Source organism: Astyanax mexicanus, chromosome 8, assembly GCF_023375975.1.
Source record: "Astyanax mexicanus isolate ESR-SI-001 chromosome 8, AstMex3_surface, whole genome shotgun sequence".
NCBI classification, from domain to species: domain Eukaryota; kingdom Metazoa; phylum Chordata; class Actinopteri; order Characiformes; family Acestrorhamphidae; genus Astyanax; species Astyanax mexicanus.
Window position 1 is genome coordinate 48,410,536 of NC_064415.1, and position 27,361 is coordinate 48,437,896.

A 27,361-nucleotide genomic window follows, 5' to 3' on the forward strand; every position below is an offset into this window, starting at 1 on the left:
CCTCCATCAGCTCACAGCACCCGCACCCAAAATAGATCCACCGCCGCCGAGGCCCGCCGCACCTACACTCTCCCTCCAGAGCTGCAGGATCTGACACTACACTGTTCCAGCAGTGAGCAATTACACATTTAACCATTAAAACACGCAAAACAAACACATTTCTGTTCAGAGGGACAGGAGGACAGATTACTGGTACTGAGGTCCTGTTGGGTAAACCAGTCCCTGACTGATATACTGCTCATCCCATAATATCAGCAGGTATCAGCATAATATAATGAACTCTTACATAATGAACAGTGACAGGTTTCATGCCTGTGTGGCAGTATGTATATATTCAGCTGAACTGACAGTCACCACCCCCTACACTACCCCTGTTACAGTAAAATATATTTAAATAGAATCTTCAGTATGAGGGTTTGAGGAAAGCTATTTTTACCATGACATCCCTGTTCAGGTGCAGTAATATCTAGATTTCTTATTTAAAATTGAAAATCCTCCAGTAAAGCGTATAAAAACAGATCTATTGCAGTAGTTTATTAAATAATTAACAATAAAGAGATAAAGATAAGCACTTTCCTTCTACCTGACTCCAGCATTCCACCACAATACTGTATACTGTATGTCTAGAAAAAAAAAACACTTAAAGAATAAAAAAAAAAACAATAATCAGGATAATTAAGCTCATGAGGAGCATATTCAAATCAAGATTATTAACATTTTTCAGAATTTCTCAAGAAGCTGTTCCATAGTAACTATTTAGCAACACCACAGCAACCACCAGGAATATCATAGTAACCAATAACTATACTAGCACAACATCTCAGGAACCACTGAGCAACATCACAGCCGTACAATCGTAACACCATAGCAACCACCCAACAACACCTTATAAACCATCTTATAAACCAACTTTTAACCAACCTTTTAGTAGCACCATAATAATCATTGAGGGACTATAGCAAGATAAAATAAAATAAACCTTTACTAATCCCACAGCAGGTAAGATTTGCCAATAGCTATACTATAGCAACCACCTAATAACACCTTAGCACCACCTTTCAACCTCCTAGCAACACTACAACAATCATTGAGTGACCATAGCAAGATAAGATAAGATACTCCTTTATAAATCCAACAGCAGGGAATTTTGCCAATACCTATACTATACTATAGCAACTACATAGTAATACCATAGCAACCACCTAATAACACCTTAGAACCTCTTTTCAACCGCCAAGCAACACTATAGCAATCATCTGGGATAACCAGCAAGATAAAATATGATAATCCTTTAATAACCCCACAGCAAGGAAATTTGCCAATAGCTATACTCTAGCAATTAAAACAGTAACAATAACACCTTATAACCACCTTTCAACCGGCAAGCAACACCATAATAATCATTGAGGGACCATAGCAAGATAAAATAAAATAATCCTTTATTAATCTGTTACGACTGGTCTAGGGATATAGGCCAGAAAAATTGTAGTAGGGAAATGAGGAGTGTAAAAAGAAGAATAAACAAAAAGAAACACACCAGAAAAGGCTCCAAAAACGTTTCAAATATCAAAAGTGTATTTACAATTATTTACAAACAAATAAGCCATATCTCCAGGGGTAAGCAAGGCCAATATAATAAACAAAACCCACTCTAACTCTACCCACAATTCTACCTAATCTAACCAAATGAAAAGCAAAGAAAATACAGAAATTAACCCTAACTCCCTAAGTAACCATAAACAGGAGAAAATATATGTACAACACAAATGGCACTTACCCCCTTCCGGCACAAACACAGTGAACACAAAGTTAGGCCTCACACACAGGCCAACAAAGAGCACACTAAACTAGCAACACACAGCAAAGCACACAGATATAGCTCCAAATCAGCACACACACTAAAACACACAGCTCTAGCTCTCTCTCTCTCTCTCTCAAACAGCCAGTCAAACAGTCCTCGGGATAGTGGATTTCCCGCCTTTTTTATTCACTTCCAGGAAGGGCTGGAGACAGCATCTAGAACAGCACCACCTAGGGACATGGAGGTACAGAAAAAGAGAAAGAGAAAACAAAGAAATCACAGGAAAAACAGGCACAGCCATAACATAATCCCACAGCAGGCAAGATTTGTTAATAGCTTTAATATAGCAACCACATAGTAAGGCCATAGCAACCACCTAATAACACCTTAGAACCACCATTCAATCTTCTAGCAACACCATAATAATAATCTGGGATGCCATAGGGACTGTCTAGCCACACCTTAGCGACCAAAGCTATAATATAGCACCACCACAGCAACCACCTCAAGTCTGCCACTATGAGCAGGAGGTCGCAGGTTTGACCACCTATGTACACTTAAGCAAACAATAACTATAATATAGAACATGATAGCAACCAGTAAGCAACAACCTTAGAACCACCTTTTAACTTCCTAGTAACACCAAAGCAACATCTAGCAACAGAATAGCACTCACTTGAAATATCATAGCAACCACCTAGCTACACCTTAGCAACCAATAACTATCACCTGGGATACCATAGCAACCACCTAGCTACACCTTAGCAACCAACAGTTATCACCTGAGATATTAGGAAACTAACGAACAAACTTCATCACTCAAGTCTGAATTATGTATATATTTGGTCCCAGATCCCCAGGATAGAAGAGAAAGATGTGGATGGTATAGTCCCCCTAAAAATCAAACAGTTCATACATCCAACGTGAAGAATGCAAAAGTAATAGTAAAAAAAAAAGTATACCAAGTAAATCTTAAGCCTTCCTCATCACCCTTATATTTATTTTTTTATTTTTTTGACAGTACTATCCTGCTGTGGTCCTTATGTTGCTAGGAAAATAAACGTGACCACAGAGTAAAATTTGTCTCTATTTTTTATCTAAGCATATTTTTTTAACCCTTCTGTTATGTTCTGGGTCAAATTGACCCATTTTAAAGTTTGAAGATCTAGGAAAAATAGTTAAATGATTTTTTTCATTATGAAACTTCTTCTGCTTTCCTTAATTAGTGTAATCAACATATAATATGAAAATGGTTCATCTCACATATTTGCAACCACTCACTGCAAAACTATTGTGTTTATATGTTGGACTTTTAAAAGTAATAAAGTGATAAAACATTAAAAAAAGTTTGAACATGATTTTTTTTTTAAACAGAAACGAGTAAATTACACTAATTGAACCTTTACCTGTTAGAGGTAAGGAACACTACTGCAGTAAATATTGATAGAATAATTAGTAATGAGTTATTAATGGAATATTCACACTGCTTGTAAGGATTTGTTTTTGTTTGTTTCAGACATCTTTTGAATAGTTAAATGAAATTAAATTTATTCTAGGTTGTTATCGGTATCTGTCTCAGCAAGCACAAAAATACATGTACTCACACTCGTACAAGGCTGGGGAAAAAAAAAATTATATTGATGCATTCCTATGGAATACAACTGCAACCACCTAGCTACACCTTAGCAACCAAAACCTAGTATATAGCAACAACATATCAAAAACATAGCAACCAGTTAATACCACCATAGCAACCTTTATTTGTGTCCTGTTCTCAGTGGCAGTGAAACATAAGTGTGGTAGTTTTGTAAATTATACCTACAGTACATTCTATTTTTTTAAACGTTTTTGGAGCTTTATTGATTTCTCTTTATCAGACCCAGTGGTGAACGTTTGTGAGCGTGTGCTCTGCTGAAGTGTGCTGAGCAGAACTCTCGTCCGGAGCGTCAGTAAGCTGTGTGCTGTAAAGCCTGGCTTAAGACTTCAGAAATCTCTTCATTAAATTATTTATAGCCAGTTAAAATCATTAATGTGAATTCCTTAAAGGGCTGCGATGGCAGTTCTGCCCACCCTTCCTGCTCGACTAGGGTCTTCAGTGATGACTCTGCTCTCAATAGGAGTGTGTGTGTGTGTGTTGGTGTGTGCGTTTTTCCCTGGCAAGGTTGAACCGCTACGGCGAGAGAGAGACAGAGAGACAGAGAGACAGAGAGATACATGAAGGAGCGAGAGATCAGGAGGAAAGAAGAAGAAAAGAGAAAGAAAGTTCTCATTCTGAGCCTTTATTAATTTTTCATCTCAGCAGCACATGCAGTCGCTATGGTCTGGGCTGTGGATCTAATAGAGCTGGAAGTGGTCAAAAGAGGATGATGATGCGCAGCGGTCTGTTCCAGCTCCGGCACACTCAGACACACACAGCAGATGGCCCGCTAAACGCCATCCTCTGAAGGGTACAGGCGGGTGAGGAGAGGGCCTGTGCTCTCTACCCACACGCTTCACTGTAGCATCGTCCTCAGCAGCTCCAGAGGAACACTGCACAGATCCTGAACTCCAGAGGAACTAGCAATTGTGAAAGTTCACTAATGCACAAGAAGCAGCTTCACCCTTTCAAAGACATCCCACCCCGCCATCTCCTCAGTGTCCCAGCCTTGGCTCCGTGTATACGAGCCGTTGATAGCTCCATAGATATTCAGGTCCTTCTCAAAAAATTAGCATATTGTGATAAAGTTCATTCTTTTCCATAATGAAATGATAAAAAAATTAAACTTTCATATATTTTAGATTCATTGCACACCAACTGAAATATTTCAGGTCTTTTATTGTTTTAATACTGATAATTTTGGATTTTAATTTAGCATATCATGAAAAGGTTCTCTAAACGAGCTATTAACCAAATCATCTCAATCAACGAATTAACTCTAAACACCTGCAAAAGATTCCTGAGACTTTTAAAATCTCCCAGCCTGGTTCATTACTCAAAACCGCAATCATGGGTATTCACTTTACCTGCCTTAAGCTACATACCATATACCATATTTGCACTTCTGTTATACGGGTTCTATTTATACTGTCATTCTCATCTCAATCACCATCAATATTGCACTATTATCTTCCATCTTACTTATGTTTATTGTGTCTTGTTGTTTTGTACATATAGTGTCTCCCACTCTTTTAGATTATATATTTTATTTCTTTTTACTTATATTTATATATCTATTTCTCCCCCACCACTACTGCACCTTGTTCTGTCTCATGTGTGTCTATTTGTGTCCCTGCTGTATTGTACACATAGTGTCTCCCATTCTTTCTTTTATTATATCTATTATCTGTACTGCTGTAAAATTGGGAAGGAGAGTAACGTAATTTCAATTCTCTGTATGTCCTGTACATATGCAGTACTGACAATAAAACTACTTGACTTGACTTGACTGCAGACCTGACTGCTGTCCAGAAGGCCATTATTGACACCCTCAAACAAGAGGGTAAGACACAGAAAGACATTTCTGAACGAATAGGCCGTTTCCAGAGTGCTGTATCAAGCCACCTCAGTGGGAAGTCTGTGGGAAGGAAAAAGTGTGGCAGAAAACGCTGCACAACGAGAAGAGGTGACCGGACCCTGAGGAAGATTGTGGAGAAGGGCCGATTCCAGATCTTGGGGGACCTGCGGAAGCAGTGGACTGAGTCTGGAGTAGAAACAACCAGAGCCACTGTGCACAGGCGGGAATCTTAAAAAGTAGATCCTTAAATAGAATTATTATAAACTAAAATATGGCATATATGTTATGATTGATCATATAAAGCAATTTGATTTGATATTCCTCCTTGTTCAACACTTAAAAGGACAGCAATGTCCTCCTCACTGTCCTGTATGTCTCATAAATACAGTAAAATGCCAAAAAAAAGGAAAACTAGCTTTTTGCAGTTGTTTTCTAAAATCTAATAAAAATTGAATCCAATAAAATTGCAATTAAACATCCAGTCCTAGACTCAGCATCTCTACTCATAACAACACCACAAATGATCCAAAAGCACAGGCCTAAAAAAGATAAGATACGCTGATTTTTCATCCAGAAAGGATTGGTCTTAAGTTTAATAAGGGCTTTAATTCTGGGTGACACTTTTCTTATCACATCAAACCTAATTCCTGCTACAGTTTTACTGCTTCATTCTTCATGCATAATGCAGGAACATTATCATAACGTTACAGTGGATATGAGGTAGAAATGATCTGAGGACTAATTCAGGAGTGAGCTCTGAATGTAAGAACAGTGGAGAAAGGGGCTGGTGGATCGTGTCGCAGTGTGGGGTCTTCCTCTAAATGTTCAGGGTTTTTACCAGAACGGCTCTGACGTTCTCCCAGAGAGAAATCGCCTGAGAGCTCTGTGATTGACAGCTGCACACAAGCGCTGAGATACTCCCTCATGATTGGTTCCGTTCTGTTCTGTCTTCTTTCCCTGAATTCTCCTCCATTTCACTCTTCGTCTGTCACACTCCTGGGTCTCCTCATCCTCCTAATCCAGACTTTTTTCTCCCAAACTGCCACCATAACAGCTCCTTATGGGTTTCATAACCACTTAATCTGCATTCCATTTCAACTCAATTTCAACTGAAATCCCACAAGTCTGATTTTTCCACTAATACTACTCAGATCAAAGAGTGCTAGATTCCTAGTAGTTCCAAGATCCAGAGGTTCATGGACATAAGGAATTGTGGTAAACTGCACGCAGTCACTCAGGTTGTGGACGGTGGAGTGTGTGTTTCAGGCCAGTGTTTCACGGTGTCTCCATGTCTATGTTACCTTCTGTCTCTCTAACTTTAGATAAGCAGTTTTATTTAGATCTGCCGGAGTCATTAGCCACACTCTGATACTGATGCATATTATCAGTTTTCCATAAATCCAGTCAAAACTAAATACATTTTCTCGACTTTCTCAGAGTTATTGACTGTCTCCTAACTGGCCAGATGTATGGCAGTCTCTGGAAGTCAGGCTCCCCCATTACTCACCACAGTTTAGCTGTCTACAATAAGTTTTTGCCTCTTGCCTTAAACTAGTTGCTCACTCTTCACTACTAATTACAACCAAGTTCATATAAACTTGGAATGTTCTAACTGACCAGAGTAAAAAAGGTCCCTCCATATGAGCCTTGGTTCCTCTTTATGTTTCTTTCTCCAGCTCTGAGGGATTTTTTTCATTTTCCTGCTGCTGTCATTTTCTGGGGGTTTTATGTTCAATATTTTGTCCTGCTAACAGATTTCTGTAAAGCTGCTTTGGGACATCAGTTGTAAAAAAAAACAATATATAAGACTGATATATATAACACCTGAGTATTGAGAGTTTCAAACTTTAAACCTTGTAAAGAAGCATCTATTGGCAGAGTATCAGGGCTATAGGAAGCCTAGCATGCATTTGGCAGCATAGGATATAAGAAATCACGCACCTATTACTGTTAGTGCCAGCACCATTGGCAGACGGCTGCATGTGGCAGGACTACACAAAACTGATCATTACAACAGCTGCCCTTAACACCATATCGCCAAATGCTGCCAAAGACTGCAGTCATCTTCTGTGACGAGTCCTTCGTTTGCCTTGGTTGAGACAACCCAAAAATTAGTGTTTGGAGGCACCATGGACTGCACCAAGATCAACAGTAAGAATGTGTGATGCTGCTGAACACAATATCTACACTCAAACCCTACCGCAAAGTCTACATACCCAGTGTGAGAATATTAGAGCTATATGGGACAGGACTCAATTAGGAACCTCTACAACTCAACAACATGCTGAGATATCTACATAGCATAGCGTTTTCACACATGGCAGCTGGAACTCATGCAGTATGAGTTACATTCTGTATGTGTAGCTCAATAAATATTGCCCTTACCAGCCCATCAGTGTTGATGCCCCTATCAAACAGCATTATAATTCAACACTTCCTACTGGGTATAACTTTTTTTTGATAATGATTGTACACAGCTCTGGAAAAAATGAAGAGACCATTTCAGTTTCTGAATTTGTTTCTCTGATTTTGCTATTTATAGGTATATGTTTTTGAGTAAAATGAACAATATTGTTGTTTTATTCTATAAACTCCGGACAACATTTCTCCCAAATTCCAAATTTAGAGCATTTTTTGCAGAAAATAAGAAATGGCTGAAATAACAAAAAAGATGCAGAGCTTTCAGACCTCAAATAATGCAAAGAAAATTCATATTAATAAAGCTTTAAGAGTTCAGAAATCAATATTTGGTGGAATCACCTTTTTTAACCTTTTTTAATCACAGTTTTCATGCATCTTGGCATGTTCTCCTCCACCAGTCTTGCACACTGCTTTTGGATAACTTTATGCCTTTACTCCTGGTGCAAAAATTCAAGCAGTTCAGCTTGGTTTGATGGCTTGTGATCATCAATCTTCCTCTTTATCATATTCCAGAGGTTTGGAATTTGGTAAAATCGAAGAAACTCATCATTTTTAAGTGCTCTCTTACTTTTTTCCAGAGCTGTATATTGACTATGTAACGTGAATAAAAATAAGTTGTTTACATTTATTTTTCTGATGGCCAGACGTCTCTCCTACATACATTAGTAAGAAACCCAGATTGCTGCCAGATATTGGTAATATAAAATCAATGTTTAAATGAGGGGCTGTAGAGCAGCGGGTCGGACCACGGCGCAGGCCTGCGCGGGCTCGTTAGCGGACACAGGTTCACAACACCACACGTTAACTGTGCTCCTGCTTTAGCTATTGCGGCTGGGCTGGTAGCCAGCCTGCATGATTAGCTTGATGATGGGACAAGGAAAATATTGGCTGTGTTCCTGGGAGCTCAGCTAGTACCGCCGAGAGAGGAGGTCGGCTACCCACCCCCCCACTGAACATACCATCAACGGACTGTTGACCGAGTGACTGAATCATCAAAAAGCTCCCCAGTTCGGTCCAAACTTAGACGATCAGCCATGTTGGTTGTCAGAATTGTCGAATTATTTTATTTTTCACTCAAACTACAAGATCTATTAAGTTGAAATGAGCAATTATCACCATGCTAACTGTACACATTAATCCCACACTTGGCCTTAACTGAAAGAAATTATTTAAAGTTATTTAAAGTTATTTTAAGAAAACCAGTTAAGCATAAAAGTTACGACTTTTTACTACTCTATGTACTTCTTTCTAACCAGGTTTGAGGCAAAATGTTATGATGACACCCATAAAAGTTCCGTCCAGACCTTCTGTTAGATTAGACTTTTCAGTTTGGTTAAAAGCAAAAGATAGAAAGGACCAAAAGATACAAGTTTATATACAGTATATATTTATTCTTTGTTCCAGTGGCTCAGATATTTTATTGACACAATTTCAATTTGTCTGTTATGCTAAAGCAAATTTTGCATTTTTTAAATCAGGGATTATTTATATTGTAACTTCCTGAATCAGTTGTACAGCACACGCTGTCTGAAGGCTGAAGCTCTGCTAAAGCTAAACACAGTGTGAACGTGTTCAACTCACTACAGCAGCAGTGTGAGTGTGCACACTGTCTGATCTCATGCTCACAAACATCAGCCGTGTGCACAAGTTTCACCGCTCTGAACTGAGTGAGTGAAATCACACGACTGACTGCACGACTGCACTGTCCAATCCAGATCTGATCTGACTCCTGCTCTCACTGTGCGACTGAAGACAGGAGCAGATACAGGAGCAAACAGCATGTATAGTACTGGTACAGCACAGAACATCCATCCAACATACACCACCAGTCAAACACAGAAAAAAAACACAGAAAAAAAAAAATCAAAGCTCTTGTCTGTAGTAAAGCAGTGCTAAAACAGATTGATACTGCAGCATTTACACACTTACAGGACATTCACACTTTCATCATAATAACTAGAAAAAGAAACACAAATAACTCTGTAAATATTAAACGTACAAGTCTTTTCTTCAGAGAAATTACAAATGAAGTCAAAGTGCAGTGAGAATTGCTTTCTACACCTTCAAAAGACAGAACATTAGTACAGGAAGAGTCATGTCTCGCTGACCCAGATGGAAACAGCACCTTTAAAAGTCTTAGTTTCAGCAGTGAAGAGAAGGTTAAATTAAAGGTCTGACAGGTGAAGTGCAGTAATAAAGTCATTGTTAAGATGAGGAAATAAAAAAGCAGCTTGCCTGGACCTTACAACAATGCTACTGGACAACTAAACAATATAGGGGTGTTCAAACATTTTCAACCAGTAGTGTACATCTGGTATGAGCTGGAGTGCTAAAGCTGATCATTCATCATCAATACTGATGAGTACAGACTTTCAATTATACAATTAAATCCTCACAGACATGTTTTAACATCTAATAGAAGGCTTACATACACTTAAACCAATCGACACATCGCAATATTTCAATTCATTAAGATTATATTTTACATATCTACTGACAGACTACATGGTGTAACTGCAAAATAGTACTATGGGCCCTAATATACACTCTGCACATTACGAAGCTCGTTGCCATGTTACACCCTGCCAACTGTCTTTGGGCCCGTGCTGTTAAAATAGCGTCAGAGTTTTAGGAATATATCTACGCTGATGGGGGTGTGGTGGTTTAGAAGTGAGGTGTGTTTAGTAGGGGTGTCACGATTTCGATATTTCATCGAAATCGATCGAAATAATTTCATGGTCTCGAGCATCAAATCCAAAAAGAGGATTGATGATCCCTCCCTCTAAGCTACGCAAGCATGCGCACGCTACGGAAATGGTGCAGCACGCTGTAGCCCAGGGTTTCTCAACCTGGGGGCCGCGGGCCACCAGGGGGCCGCAGGCTCATCCTCAGAGAGAGAGAACTCTGTAGTGGGTTTGAAACTCGCGGCCTGCGGGCCATTTGCGGCCTGCAGAACGATATTTGAAATTAAATTTTAGTGTTAGTGCGGTGCGCATGCATCCTCTCTCCGTCCACCAGCACAGCGCTTCCTATTCATTTCAATAGAGAGAGCCGCTGCATGAGCGCAGCCACGCCCTCCGGAAAAGCAGTTCAGCTGTGTGTGAGAGAGACCCACACACATCAGCTGCCTTTCAACCACGGAGGAGAAGCTGAAAACGGATTTATAGATCACAGTGAGAACTATAGATCACAGTGAGGTTGATTAAAAATCTTAAACTTACGACTACATCGAATTTAAAAAAACGTCACGGATATGCCCACACACACGGCGAGCCGAGTCATCAGGTGTTCTGTCGAGTTGTGCTACCCTGTCAAACCGTGCTACTCTTGTGTGTGTATTTAAAGGTAAAAATACAAAAGAAGCACAATATTAGAGCATGTTTCCAGTAAGAAGTTCATGTACTATATTTGAAAACCCTAAATCACCGTTTCAGGGTAAAGTTATGGTAGCAAGAGTTTGCTATACTTTTTTTAGATATTTTATTATTGTTGTTGTTATTATTATTATTGGGGGGGGGGGGGGGGGGGCTTGATTCTTTCAAGTTGTAAACAGGTGGGCCGTAAAAAAAAAAAAGAAAATCGAGAATCGAATCGAATCGTGACCCTAAAATCGGAAATAAAATCGAATCGAGGATTTAGAGAATCGGGACACCCCTAGTGTTTAGGTAAATATCCGATGTGTTTTAGTCCTGTCAGCTGACCATTCCTATCTTAGCCATGCAGGAGCGTCCTGCGTTACACACACACATATAATCGCTCATCAATAAACAGAATAATGAATAAAATAACATTGCTGTTTCCTTAAATGATCTGTTGGTGCACCTTCACAGCGTGAACGAGCAGGTCAGTATTCCTTGCTGAGATGCTGTTAAGATGTCAACGCGCCAATGTCAGAGCACACCTGGCTCTTAAAGGGAAAGACAACTGGCACACTGATTGGTTTATTTCGCGTTAAGGCCAAAACACACCCAGGATTAATTAAGAGCATTTTGAGTCACATATGGCATTTTCTCACAATACCAAAGCCACACAGACAAGCCATAAATCCAGCTGTGCAATGCACAGTTGACTAGTGCACAATAGATTGCTAAAATAGGTTCCATAGTGTATTTCTCTTCCAACTGTTCCTTTAGGATTGAGTCTGGCTGCTGCTGGAAGCGCTGCTGCGACCCAGTTTACCCAGAGAACAGGAGTGCTGGGATCACTGGGCCTTTCCCTCCAAATTCTCCCTCAGCCCTCATTCCCACAGTGCTGGTGGGCGGGGTTATCCACACAGTGGCTCAGAGTGTCCTGCTCTCATGGTCACTGCCTCAGCACCAGCTAATGGATCACTGGGGACGGGCTGATAGAATCTTTCTCCCGGGCTGGTGGGACACAGGGATTCAGCAAACCCAATCTGTAAAATAAGTTATTTTTGGTGTTCCAGTTAGAGGTGATACATTGATCAAAAGAACATGATGTCATTAAGTATTATCTTCCTTGTTATTGCCTGCTGTGTTTATTTGTGTGTATTTTAGAGTAGACATTACAAACAGTAACATTTACAGTTTTGCTGCTGCTGTAATCTTTCACAACATTTAAACAGCCAATATATGGACACCTCTGTAGCTTCTGTTCCAGTGCAAGACACACCGAAACCCAGGAAACAGCAGCTACCCTTCACCTGCGCAGTGTCTGACTGAAGACTGTTTTCTGACTAAAAATATATGGTCAGTCAATCAGTCATCTATTTACCTTATTGGACCCAAACTCAACCAAAGCTTGGGATCAATTCAGAACACTGGGTTTTTGAGGAGACCACATTAACGTCAGTAAGCTGGTATGTCGACTTTAATTAATTGATTTCTGTCCACATAAACATATCAACCACAGGCAGTTTATGTGCATAATCAATATCACTGATTCTACTCCGGCCATGGATAAACATTTCAACGTGTTTTTCATTCTGAGATGCTTTTCTGCTCTCTACATTTATACAGTGTAGTTATCTGTGTCACGCCCTCGCTATGTTTCCCTGTATTTCACATATATTTCCTGTCACGTTTATTTCCTGTCTGTTTCCTTGTGTATACCTGTATATATTTACGTATTTATCCCTTGTATATATCCCTAGCTCCGTTAGTTTATTTTCTGTCTAGTGTAGCTCTTGTTTGTTTCCCTGTTTGTTTATGCTTTCATATTTTCTCGTTATTTCCTTATTTGTTTGTTTATTTATTTGTTACATATTAAAGTCTGTCTTACCCGCTTGTACGTCCACCTCCCGTCTGCTCCTCCATTACAATCTGAGCTACTGTAGTCTTTCTGTCAGCTCCAACCAGTCTGACCATTCTCTGCTGACCTCTCCCATCTAAAAGGTGTTTTTGCATCCAGAACAGCAGCTCAGTTCCTGCTTAGAACTTTCTTTATTACAAAAACCTTTTGGCACCAAAAACAGTGCCACACCCAAAATAACTGAGATCATATTTTTACACATTCCAATGGGGTCATGTTTAGCTGAAAATAATTATAAGGCGTACTATTAATAAATGTCTATTTTATAGTCTATCTTTTCAAGGCGCACTGGATTATAAGATGCATTATGCAAAGCTAGTAAGGAACAGGGGTGTTGTCATGATTTCCTTCTAATTCAGCAAAAAAAACTTTTTTTTTCAATTAAAATGAGCACTTAATGTTATTCTACACAGATGAAACTGTACATTTGGTTGAGTAAAGCACTTCTGTTTATTTACAGTAACCATAGATTTTTAGATTTCCACTGAAGCTGGGTGCAGCAGCATTAGCATTAGCAGCTAACCGCTAGCCTTGGTTAGAGGCTAATGCTGCCTGCCAGTTCTACACTAAGGAACCGGTAAGTCAGGGTGATATTAGTCAGTGGCTCGTCCCGCGTTGCTTGTCTTAACACAGTTGATGCGCAGGCTACAGTTCAATATACTCACCTCTGAACATCGAAAGACATAGCGCTTAGCGTGGTTAGCGGCTAATGCTAATTCTGTCCCGACTGTGCTAGCTGGGGTTAGCAGCAGGCTACCTGCCTATAATGCACACCTCTGAAAAGCAAAAGAGCTAGCGCTTAGAGCGGTTAGCAGCTAATGCAAATAGTGTTCCAGCCTCAGTGCCTCGGGCTAAACTGAATCTCCTGTATTATGCTGTTCTTCAGTGTAGTGACTGTACTGCTCTTTAATACCTGACTGGTAAAATTCATTCATAAGGAGCACTGGATTATAAGGAGCACTGACATTTAGAAAAACATTTTTCTCTCATATCTCCAGCTGTAAGAACAGGTGAAATGCTGATCATGTCTTACTGTAACTGGAGCTGAAATGTGCACTAAAATGTCTAAAATGGACAGTGACTGCAATAACAGCTTGCGTTTTGTTATCTATATATTTTCTGGTCCAGTAAGTCCGTGGTTCTCCTCTGTGGTCGTGACCTCTCGCTCGGACTCTTTCAAATCCAGGATTCTAGTTTCAGAGAGTCTCTGGAGGGAAACTGGAGCTCCACTTTGCTGCTGCTTTTGTTATTTTGCTGCTCATTGATTCATCCAGAGGCGTCCTGTGAGCTCGGTCCACTGCAGTCTGCTGGAGATTTTACTTTACAGACACTTAAAGCTGGATTTGAGAGAGAGCTGCAGTCTGCACTGCTACAGTTCAATGATTTAAAGTGTCACATTAAGAAATGTGATATGGAATTAGACAAAACACCATCACAAACAAAACAAAAACATCTTACATTCATTTACAGCATTTTAACAGCACTAATTGTTAGGGATGTCCTGATGCCACTTTTTTTTTTTGCTCCTGAGTCAGCGTCATTTCATTGAGTATCTGCCGATACCGAGTCCTGATCCCATATTTTGACAATGCCGTGAAAAAAAACAAAACAAAAAAAACATCCAAGTTGTCCTCCAAGGTTTTGTTTTTTTAATTAGTATTGAAACAATGATGTAATGCTGTAATGCTGTAATAAGATTTCATATTTGTTTTATCTGTTTATGAGTATTTTTGTAATATTTGTGTTACTTCATGTAAGTAATCTTAATGTCAGTTTCATTGAACAGTAAATTTCATACTGGACTCTTATTTTGATACTGTGCAAATAGATGCTCTTGAGCTGGTAGAGCACTAGCTGAGTGAGTAAAGGATTAGAGAGCACGGATTCACACAGTTTTTGACCGTGCTTACTGTAAAGGAGCTTAGCCCATCAAAACAGCCAATTTTATCACAAAAAAGTACTAAATATACAATACAATACCACAATATATATATTGTATTTTTTTCTTGCAAATTCCACCTTGAGAAAAGAAAGAGAGAGCACACAAGAGCCTTCAGCAGTGCGAGCGGCCACAAACACACTCACAACAGGCAAACTTGGGTGATATAAGGGACTTATCACTGCCAGTGTGAACACAGCATGAGCATTCTCAGTGCGCAAGTGCAACCACCCAATTCAAATCTTTTGAAAAATATGAGATGGGATCAGGGACATCCATACTAATTGTGCTACATCATGTATCATTAAGTGTGTTTACACGCACTCAAAAAACCTGTTTATAATCAGATTATTACACTTATCTGATTATTTATATAGTCATGTAACAATACATTTAGATCAGAGTAAGGTCTAAAATCTGATTAGAAATCAGATACAGAGAGAAGGATTTGAGATCAGTAATCAGATTTCTTATCGCATGTAATCTCTTATTCAGAGAATTCTGGGAAGTCTCAGTCTGTGCATGAGTGAAAATAAGCAAGCAGTGTTTAACAGCACAGCCCCTGCGAGTTGTTCTCCAAACACTTTTGAAGCGACACTGAAACTGAAGGAGTTAAATAATCTCCATCTTCTAGCTGATGTATGATCACACAGCTGCTCCATGTGTTAAAAAGCTGCTAAGTAAAAGTTTTACCTGTGAAATTGGTAAACATTGGCTAGATGCAAAGCAAATGTTAATGTTAACAAGTGGATTGGATTACTGAGGAGCTTAAATGTTCTGCAGTAATCAGATTATGAAGTTCATGGAAACTTTACCTATATTACATATAAAATATGCTGCTAAAAGCACCTGTAAAAGTCAATAAACCTTATTCACCAACCATTCTTACAACCAATGTGTTCCTAAAACATGTTCTACAGTTTTCAGTAAGATTCCTCAGTTTACAAGAACAATGGGATCCATCACTATAGGAACTGTAGGGTTGTTTAACCCTCACCTCGAAAGGGTACAGCATGACCCAAAGGGGGAGTGGTCAGTTGGGGTCAGGGTAAAAGGTCAGGATCTCTGAGTAAGAGAGAATCCCACGGGAGGGGGGACTGGACAGAGTTCATCAGAACACCCAGACTCTCCCTCTCCTACTTTTTTTCTCTTTTTATATCACTACATGTAGTATTATTGCTAATTGTATCTGTGGTATAGCATCATTACTGTATAAATTATTTAATCAAATCATGTATGTCAGGTAGTGTGTACTTTTAATAAATTAATATGTTTCCTTAAATAAGGAATTCACTGAATATTTGGCATCTGAAATTATCTGTCTGAAAACAACAACAAAATTAGTCAAACAACACCAAATTTCACTTATGTGACATGAATAGCACTGCTGAGGTAAAGCTATGATTAGAAAAGCACTGCTAAGATATCAAAAATGTATCATTTGGAATTTGATTTTCTTTTTTTAATATTTAATTTTTGCAATGGTAAAGTGGCAAAAAAGGACAATAGTTATCTTTTAACTGTGATTAAGAGCATAATGCATTGCTCATTGCAACACTTAATAAATGCCTTTTAAATATTAGTACATGTTTAAAATTTAGATATTAGCTAACGGTTTGTCCCGTGTATCTTGTTTTAACACTGTAAACGCGCAGCCTACAGTCAGATATACTCAACCCTGAATGGAGAAAGAGCTAGCGCTTAGTGCAGTTAGCGGCTAATGCTAATACTGCCCCAGTTTGGTGCGGGAGAGCTCAACTGACACAACCTGATTGATGAAATTCATACGTAAGGTATAGAGAAATAAAAACCCTACAGAACAATTCAGCATTTTAAAAACACGCAATAAATCTAACTTTTTATTAGGATTTTTTCCTCAAGAAGATGCTAGTAAATGAGGCTTAATATTAGCCCTTTAAATTCTGGCTATTTCGTGCTGAGAGACACCAGCACGCTCTATCAGATCCGTGTTAAATTAAACAGTAACTCTAGAGTTAGCGTGTTATCTAATCTTCCTGGAGTTATTGGGAGAGCAGTCCAGTGCGGGAGCTATAATTGGAGGAGAAAGGGGGCTGAGATCTGGGGCTGGTGCCAGTGGTGTATACGGAGCTGTGAGATGAGCTGCACTGAGGGAGCTTACCTCGCCGCTGATCGCGACGGGAAGACGCTTGCATAATTCCTCAGCGCAGCGTTACTAACGGGGGTGAATATGCAGTTGGCTGCCTGCCTTCAGCAGCTCTAACCGCTATCTGAGAGCTTCTGAATGCTAGATGAGGCTGCATGTTCCTGCACTAAAAGAAGAGCTGAACTATGACCCCACAATATACTGTTTTACTATTAGCTCTTTATGTTTTGCAGAGTAAGACAAAATTGTGAGATTATTTACATTAAGAGTCAAAGATTTGGACACACTTTTCCTACATTGTAAATCAATATTGAAGTCATTCAGACTATGAAGGAACACATAAGGAATCATGTAGTAACTTAAAAAAATGTTAAACAAACAAAAAGCTTCTGAGGCTGGTAACTCTGATGAGCTCATCCTGTACAACAGAGGTAACTTTTGCTCTTCGTTCCCTGGGGTGGTCCTGATGAGAGCCAGTTCCATCATAGCATATCATTTTTATGGTCGTTGCGGTGACTGCACTTGAGGATACTTTCAGTTAAAATGGCGTGAATATGAGCGTGAGGGAGATTAAAAAAAACTGTTTTGTAGAGAAACAGGAGATGAGGAATATTTGAGAAGCAGCTGTAACTTTACCTGTGAGTAGCTCATACTGAACACCCCATGCTGCAGAATAAACTGATAAATCTGATCATTTCGGTGGTTGGTTGGTTGTTGGGGTTTTATTGCCACTCCAGCACAAATGTGGCTATTTGCTCTTTCCACTGCTCTTTCATTGTGGATGAGCAGAATGTCTTAAACGTCCTGTTTTTCAAAGTTCAGGTTTGGCACGTCACGTGGTTAATATATACCGTCACTATTTTACTATGCCGTCACCATATTTAAATACCGTGGTATACCGTCATACCGCCCAACCCTAGTATAAATCTATAATGTTTTATAACATTTTGGGTGCAGTTTGACTGTAATATGGTTAAGTAAACTGCTTAGAACTTACCAACAACCACTAAACACACTAGTTTCCCTGTTTTAAGAAGTTGCTGTTGACCTACACAGAGAGAAACACAGAGGGAACATGGATGGTAAATCTTTCCTCTCTATCTAAGGGTCACACTGGGAGGAACTGGGAGCATTAGGTCACCAGTTCGATCTTGTGGACTGGCAGGAATGGGTGACGGGGGACTAAAAGAGCAGGGGTTTCTCCTCCCTGAACATTTACGACTGAGGTGCCCTTCAGCGAAGCACCTAACCCCTCATTTGCTCCCTGAATAGCAAGGTTGCTGCCAACCCCTCCGGGTGTGTTTGTACACTGCCCCCAGTCACTGGGGTCACATTGGTGTGTGAGTGTCTGGAAGGGTGGGTTAAATAATGTATTTTGTGTTGTACTGCTGTTCAACAGCTATAAAGGATGTTATAGAATCTTAACACTGTGTCCATACCAAAGCTCTGAAACCACAGGAATCACTTACTGTTCCATACATCAATACATGGAATATATACAGGCCTGCATATAAGCTGAGATACAGTTTAGCATGGAGGTATAAATGTTTCACATGGCAATTTGCAGCACATTAAACCATAGATGTTGCTGAAGCTAAGCCTTTAAATCCTGCTCTACATTTGTCGGTTGCTGAAGCTGCTGTTCCATAAATGCTGGATTGGTGATAAATCTGACGATAGGGCAGGCTATGGACTTTTTTGGATGAGCATTATCCTAATGGAAGCTCTGCACCTATTGCTTAAGCTCTTACTGTTCCTCATATCACTACTAGACATAACTGATTGTTGTATACAATGCTCTCTCGCAGTGGAGAAGCAAGTTAATACTCACTTGAGGCAAAAATCATTATCAAATCATGAAAAAAACCCACATGGAATTATTTAGCAAACAAAAAAGGGTTAAACAAACCAGAATATGTTTTATATTCTATGCTCTTCAAAGTAGCACCTCTTGCTTAGATTGCTTAGATAGCTTTGCACAGACCATTAAAAACATTATCCTCATCAGGAACACCCCAGGAAAAAAAAGAAGAGCAAGAGTTACCTCAGTTGCAAAGGATTAGTTTATAAAAGTTACCAGCCTCAGAAATCGCAAGTTAACAGCATAAGAGCATAATGACCTATATTTTATTGAAATCGATCGAAATTATGTCATGGTCTCGAGCCTCGAAGTCAAAAAGAGTATCGACGATCCCTCCCGCAAAAGGCGCAGCACACTACGCAAATGGAGCAGCACGGACATCGTGCTTATTTTTCATGTTTAACTGTTATAGTAGGATAGAGTTCAGTTTGTTAAGGCTCTAATTGTTCTATTATTTTTTACTTGACTGTTTTATTATTTATTTTAATAGTGCACACTGCTGCTACCAACAAAAAAAGCCACTAGATGGCATTACATATATATCTTAATTAATTGTATTACATATCACTTGTATCACTTTGCATTACTTATATCAAGCCCACCTTTTGAAATAAGATTTGATGAATCAAACCAATGACTGACCATAGAATAATCTAAAACTGGCATAGCCCTCTCTGCTGTGAATCATGACCCTAAAATTGGAAATAAAATCGAATTGAGGATTTAGAGAATCGTGACACCCCTACTAAATATATAATAGCTGTGGTATATATAAGGGGCAGCTCCAGTCCATGTGCACCAGTGTGGCTAATGGCTAACAATGCTAACTGCTCTCTCCAGCTCCCGCACTCATTCACCTTCATTCTCCATCACACAGATAACGATGCTTCAGACCAGCTGATTGGAGAGAGAGGACATCCACATCAGTCTGAGAGATGGCCTGATCTCTGTGTGTGTGTGTGTGTGTGGCGAGCAGGGCTCTGAGGAGGGAGTGATTAAGATGAGACACGGCACCCACTAGAGGGATGGACGCCACTAATCACAGTTCATTAACTACCAGAGACGAGCTCTGAGCTCAGAGATGGACCACACACACACACACACACACACACACACACACACACACACTTTTACGCCCTCATTCACACTTACAGGCATGCACTCACACTCACTCGCACACTCGTGTGAGCGCACAGACACAGACACTCACATAAATACACACACACACACACACACTTGCGTGTGCACACGCTTTTTTTTACACTTGTTTGCACTCATACATGGACACACACACACGCACACTTACAGGCAAGTGCACACACACTCTTATAGGCACACAGACACACAGGCATTCACATATATCGCACTCATGCACACACTTGTATGAGCGTGCATACACACACACACACACACACACAGACACTCACATACATACACACGAATGCTCACTTGCACATGGACACATTTGCACGATGTCACCGCACACACATAATAATCACACACTTGTTTGCACTCATACATGGACACAACCAGACACACTTGAGCACACTTGCATGAACACACTCTCTCTCACACACACACACACACACACACACACAGACAGTTTTTGGCACTCACTTACAGGCAAACACTCGCACTCATGGATACACTTGTGTGAGCGCACACACAGACACTCATATACATACACACGCATGCTCACCCACACATGGACACATTTGTATAATGTCACTGCACACACTCACGCACACACTCACACATACACTTGTTTGCACTCATACATGGACACAACCAGTAACACTCGCGCACACTTACATGCACACACTCTTACACACACACACACACACACACACAAACACTCACACTTGTGCACACACTCAGACACTCACATATAGACACTCACTCAAACATGGATTCATAATCAATAAGGAGGGTAAATTATTCCTTAATCATGTATGTAATTGTGACTGGAGATACGTGACTAGCTGCAGAGATTAGAATGTGCTTTTGTGGCTCACATGGGCGTGCAGGACAGGTGACCACACGATCACATCCCTCGGGCATCAACCATAAAACATACGTGGCAAAAGGTACTGTCCAGTGCACTGGAATGTTCTGGAAGCTACGTGTCACTAAAGTGTAAGTTTTACCCTCGCCCCAGGCTGTAGGAATGCACCGGACCGGACTGGTCAAGACTGGCCAGGTGATGTACCAGGATACGTGGACTTTTTACCATATAAGGCAATGCTTTTTACCATATAAGGTGTTGGCTGTTGGGGGAGAGACTTGAACGCATGCTTTGAAATGTATTCTGTCTTTTCTCCAATTAAATAATTGCTACTCACTTGATCCAGACTCAGATTTCCGTGTTTTATTCTGTCACTACCTTTTTTTCCCACCACAACGTGCACGCACACACTTGTGCACTCACGCTCCTCACATACACTTGTTTGCTCTCATACATGGACACAACCAGACACACTCACACTTGTGCACACTTGCATGCACACACAAACAAACACTCACATGTTCACACACTATTGCAGACACACTCATTTAGAAATGTCTCAGATATACACTCACACACACTTGCACTAGTGTATAGACACTAACACCATAAGTGTGACCCAGAGTGTCATTATGAATCTTGTCTGTTATCAGAGGCGTTTGACATCTACAGTTACATCACATCTACTGAATCCATCATTCACTCATCACACCTTCATATAAAACCTGTAAACTAAAGAAAAACAACCCAAACAAATCTAATCAGTCTCTTTCTCAACATCTGATGATCTGAATGTGAAAAAAGTGGCTCCCAGCTGGGATCTGACAGCTCCTCATTAGAGAGGCGGGGCTACAGACTGACAGGAAATTATCATCCCTATCTCACACTAGTGGGCGAAATGCGTCCGTATTCAGCTCTGCAGTGGAAATATCCACAGTTCCGGTTTCTCAGTGTTCATATGAACTCTATACCTTTAATGACTTTCCTTTATATGAACATTATACATAAAAGATAAAAGCATTAAAGAGCAGTTCAATTAATGCTGTTCTTATTTTTATAGTGGGCTTATAAAAGAATGAAGATTGATCACTGTAACGTAGCTTTGTTTATAGTAATGTAACAAGTAGGGCAGGGCAATTAATCAAAATCAACCGTATGTTAATGAGCACGTACTGATTCATACAGACATAAAAATACAGCTATTTTTACATACTGTAATACCATTATACAACATAAAGCATCAAAGAGACACCAATCTAAATCTAAATTTAGCATAATTTAAACACATTACAGCCAGCATAAAAAGCTTAGCACAGCTCAGCAACAGCATTATGACCTGTAGGTTAAACTGTCAAAGTCTGTCAACTGGGCAAAATAGCTTTTTTCACGGCACTGAAGAGGCCGTGAATGTTCAATACCAATATTTTTTTAATACTTTTTCTTAATTGTAAAAAAAAGCGATCATTATTCTCACATAATGTATTTATTTATCAGCCGACATGGTTATTTCTTTCTCATACTGTCATCATAAGAGGCTCCTTCTTTTTGGATTTTGTTGGACCAAACAAACAAACAATGATTATAATTGTGCTGCTTTATTAAAAACAAAAACAGCATTACTTTAACTGCTATAAACTATAAATCTTTTCTCTAAGCATACTGCTGGATGCAGTTCAGTATTTAGGAGTATAAAATGCACGCTCTTTCATTAATTCACAATAATTTCAATATTAGTTTTAGCGATAATGATAAACTATATTTTGCATTATTCAAAAATGTGTCTTATATAATATTTGTATGCGATTCTTAAAAAAGGTTAATCATTGGTTTCTCCATACATCAATACATTTTTTTATTTACTTGAGTGCAAATATTAAAGTGCACATATTTCTTAAGTGTTTATTAGTGGGTTTTTAAATGTAAATAAAAGAATCAGCATTAGCCAGACTTTAGACCACTTTACTAAGTATCGAAAATAAGCACCAATATTTTTTAGACCTTTTGGTACTCTGTAGTTTCAAGACATTACGGTTGGTGTCTTTTTTTGGTATTGAATTTCGATACCCAGTCCTAGATAGCAGTCAATGATCTCTCACCGAGAGGTACACTACATTGCTAACAGTATTATAACCTGTGGAGGTGAGCCAATTAAAAGGGTGCCAAACAATGTCTGAACATGTTACAGTAATACTGATTAACTAAAAGCTTTATGGGATAAAACGATTGCGTCTGAATTCTTGTGACTCCGCCCCGTCCAGTCAACAACACTAAACCAACTACCAGCTCTCAAAGCAAAATGCTGTGTACATCATGGCACCTACCCCCTGTGTCTGTGTCTTTACAGCATAACATCTCGTCATCCATGTTAATTTGGTTAAAGTTGGTCAGCCTGCACTTTATCTGCTCCTTTCTCCGGCTATAACTTATATTGTGGTTTATAGTGACTGTTATGCACTCATATCTTAGAAAGCTGAACAAAAGCATGAACTATATTACAACTGTTAATAATATTAGCTGCTTTGGTTATCATAACCCTAACCCTAACCCTAACCCTAATTTCAGCTGTAACTCTAACCCTATCCCAACTGTAGGTCTAACCCTAGCTGATTCATTTACCCTAACCCTAACCTTAATTACAGCTGTAACCCCAACCCTATTCCAACTGTCGGATTAACCCTAGCTGCTTTGGTTATCATAACCCTAACCCTAACCCTAATTTCAATTCAATTCAATTTGAAAATAAGACAAATTAAAAAGTAAAAAACACAAAATAATGCAAACCTCCAGACCCAGAAAACTACTAAGCACTGACTCATATTTTTGTTAGTAATAAAACTTAATAAAATGTAAAAATTACATAAAAGAATTATATTATAAAACATTACCAGTTCTCATTTTAGTTTCCTCCCATTTGTATCAGTTGGGGCCCAATTCAAATACCCTTACAGTTATTTAATAAAATTTTACTGATGAAAGCTGCAGTGTCATGGAGCACAGGCACACAGAACTGACTCATTTCTGGCCCACTTTCAGTGCCCTGGCCCAGAACACCACGCTGAGGGAGATGTCATCTTGCTTACAGTTCATTCTATAATCTCCTTCAGGAACTCTTTGACCTCCACTGAACCTTATTTTTATTTTCTCCTTTATTTTCATTAAAATAGCATTTCAAAAACCCTGTTTATTCCAAAATATTTTTTGAAAAAAAAAAATGTTGGACTGAGACTAATTTTTTGCTTATGTTGTATCACACTAGATACAACAAAATCAGGATCTCATTTGGAAAATACTTAAAAATATATATTGTAATATATATTGTAGGCTCGTGGCCTACAGATTGAAAACAGAACCACTGAAATTTCCATCCGCAAAACAAGAAGCATTAAAACACTCACACACACACACACACACACACACACCTGGTTGATGATGTAGATGCCGTAGTCGATCTTCTGGCGGCGCAGGATGGGGTGCAGGTAGTGCAGCCAGTACTTCAGGTGGTGGTCTCTGTGTCTGAAGGGGATGATGATGGCGACCTTCTGCTTGGGCCGACAGTCCGTGGGCGTGTACTTGCCCCCCTCCGTCACGTTTGGGTTCTCCCTCTGCACCCTCTCCATCGTCATCTGAGAGCTGAACTCGATCAGGAGACGCCCCACTGCAGAACAAGCACACAAAACAATCACTATTAGAGTGTTTTCACACCTGAAAGTGCAGACCGGAATATGAATGAAGGTTGATGTGTAACTGTGTTTTTTGTACATCTAATTCAGTTAGTTTTGTCTAGTTTCACACTGTGGTTTAGTGACTGAACGCACTGAATGGCTTTACAATGTTCTGTCATCATCATCTATGTGGGCGGAGTCTTCTTATACTGCACAATAATTTATTTGTTCAATATTGTCAGGTCAGTGAGTTTCCTTTCAAGAATACGCCTTTCTTCAAGTGCAGGTTTTTCCTTCAGCAGAATAACCGTAACAGATTCCCCTCAGATTCCTTTTATTTCAGTTTATAAATAAAGGTTAATCTACAGTTACAGTAGATACAGAATCACCAGCGTAATCTGTTGTACTCATACTGCTGCCTGACACACCTGCACACCAGGAGGAGTTGGATTTTAACTCAACACCATTTATTTTTATTTTTCTATGAATTAATGAGCAATGATGGCCTGACTTAACTTCCTGTAATTGGTTTGAAAGTCTAAATCATCTAGAAAAGTGTTTCACACTGCAGATGAACCGGTCCACGATTCAGTAGATTCAGACTGAGACCACCTCTTTTGATTGGATGAAATTTTTATCCACCCCGTGGCGTGTTTTACATTTCACGCTATGAAGTATGGAGGACCAAAAATGTATAAACAAATAAATGCACATATAAATGCATAAATAAATAAATAAATAAATAAATAAATAAATAAATAAATACACGCATAAATAATCGTATAGGTAAATAAATAAATTAATAAATACATTTCTTATTTATTTATATTTTTTATTTATTTATTCATTTATATGTGCATTTATTTATTTCAACATTAATTTATTTCATCATTAATTTATTTCAACATGTATTTATTTATTTATTTATACATTTATATGTGCATTTATGTATTTATACATGTCATTTTTGGTCCTCCATAATGAAGTTCCAACTATTCTTGAAAAAATAGACCTGTGTAAGTGTGAAGAACTTTCATTTGATTAAAAGTTTTTAAACCAATTTTAAAGCATATTTTTGGAAAAGTACATCAAACAAAGAGATGAATAACAACTGACTGAAGCAAACAGCCAACTTGTGTGTTCATCACACATTGCTATCCCTCCAAAAAGCTAAATATTTGGTGGAGTATGCAACTCATTTTCGTGTTTTTGTAACCTTCTAGCATTACTTAAAGTTACTAAAAGTCAAATATATAGCTCCAAGCAGTGATTATAGGGTCCAAGCACAATCAGGCCCAGTGTTGTAAACCAATTGGCCAATGTTGTCCATGCATTATTTTTAATACAAACTCTCTACTGAACTCATAGTCCCATAGATCCTGACCAACAAGCCAATTTCATTCTTAGCACAACAACCTCATTTTCCATGTTTAGCTTTAGTGCTGCAGGTACAATTTTAGCTCTTCAGGTTTAGTGTATCTCTCCAGGTACAGCTCTATCTCTCCATGTTTAATTTTAGTTCTCCAACAATGCTCACCAGCTTTAGTTTCAGCTCTCCAGTTTTTATTTAGCTTTCCAGCTTCTGCTTTAGCTCATTAGCTTTAGCTTTAGCTCTCTAGGTAAAGCTTTAGATTTCCAGCTTCTGTTTTAGCTACCTAGCTTTATCTCTCCAGGTTAAGCTTTAGCTTTCGCTTACTAGCTTAGCTTTCCAGGTTAAGTTTAGCTCTCCAGGTTCTGCTTTAGCTTTCGCACACTAGCTTTAGCTCTCTAGGTAAAGCTTTAGCTCTCCAGCTTCTGCTTTATCTTTTGGTCACAAGTTTTAGCTTTAGCTCTCTAGGTAAAGCTTTAGCTTTTGTTCACTAGCTTTAGCCCTCTAGGTTAAGCTATAGCTTTTGTTCACTAACTTTAGCTTTAGTTCACTAGCTAATGCTTTTGCTGTCTAGTTTTGTTTCAGCTTTTGCTAAGTAGTTTTAGGTCTTCAGATAAAACTTTAGCTTTTTAGATTCTGCTTTAGCTTTCACTCAATAGCTTTAGCATTTGCTCTCTGGATAAAGCTTTAGCTCTAAAGCTCTGGTGTAGTGTTCACTCACTAGCTTTATCTTTAGCTTTAGCTCTTTATGTAAAGCTCTATCTCTATCCAGCTGCTGCTTTAGCTTTTACTCACTAGCTTTAGCTCCCTAGGTAATGCTTTAGCTTTCCATGTTGTTTGGAGGGCGCTGTGACTGCCCAGAGGTTTGCTGAAGTAACTTGCCCCATTCATAGTACAGCCTATTCTACATTGAAAGGTGAGCAATACTGTAAAATAAAGAAAAATAATCTTAGACTAATATATTAGAATATATTCATAAAACAATTTTTTTAAATTCATACTGGAGTCCCCAAGAAGCATGTGACCAGCAGAATAAACGTCCCTGTTCTTCTCCTGATTCACCACCTCATGGCTGAGCCATGCATCTCAGCCCGGGACATTCAATCAATACAGCTTAAGCCACAAGTGTGACTGATTAGCTCTGATTATAGACCCTCTCCACTTGTTCACAGACACAATCTGCATACGCATCACAATATTCAGCTCCACTACGATATAACTGCTCCTGATCCAGAGCTCTCAGAATACCAGGTTTCGGGTAGGAAGCTCAGGATTCGATTCCCAGCTGATACTCACGGTGCTGTCAGGAAAGATGCTGAAGGGGGCGCTGTTCCTGCACTCGGCCAACACTAACCAAGTCGCTTTTGGGCAGAAAACGTCTCCAAATCCTCCTAATTTGCCCTACATCGCCAA

General features: G+C 39.2%; 1 protein-coding gene across 1 annotated transcript in view; it reads right to left on the reverse strand.

Annotated features, from left to right (window-relative positions):
• Positions 1 to 27,361, reverse strand: part of b4galt2 (UDP-Gal:betaGlcNAc beta 1,4- galactosyltransferase, polypeptide 2) — a 263,725-nt gene that overhangs the window by 108,028 nt on the left and 128,336 nt on the right. Inside the window, exon 3 of the mRNA XM_007229297.4 lies at positions 24,337 to 24,572. Within this exon, the coding sequence (XP_007229359.2) occupies positions 24,337 to 24,572 (236 nt within the window). The remainder of the gene's footprint in view (positions 1 to 24,336; positions 24,573 to 27,361) is intronic.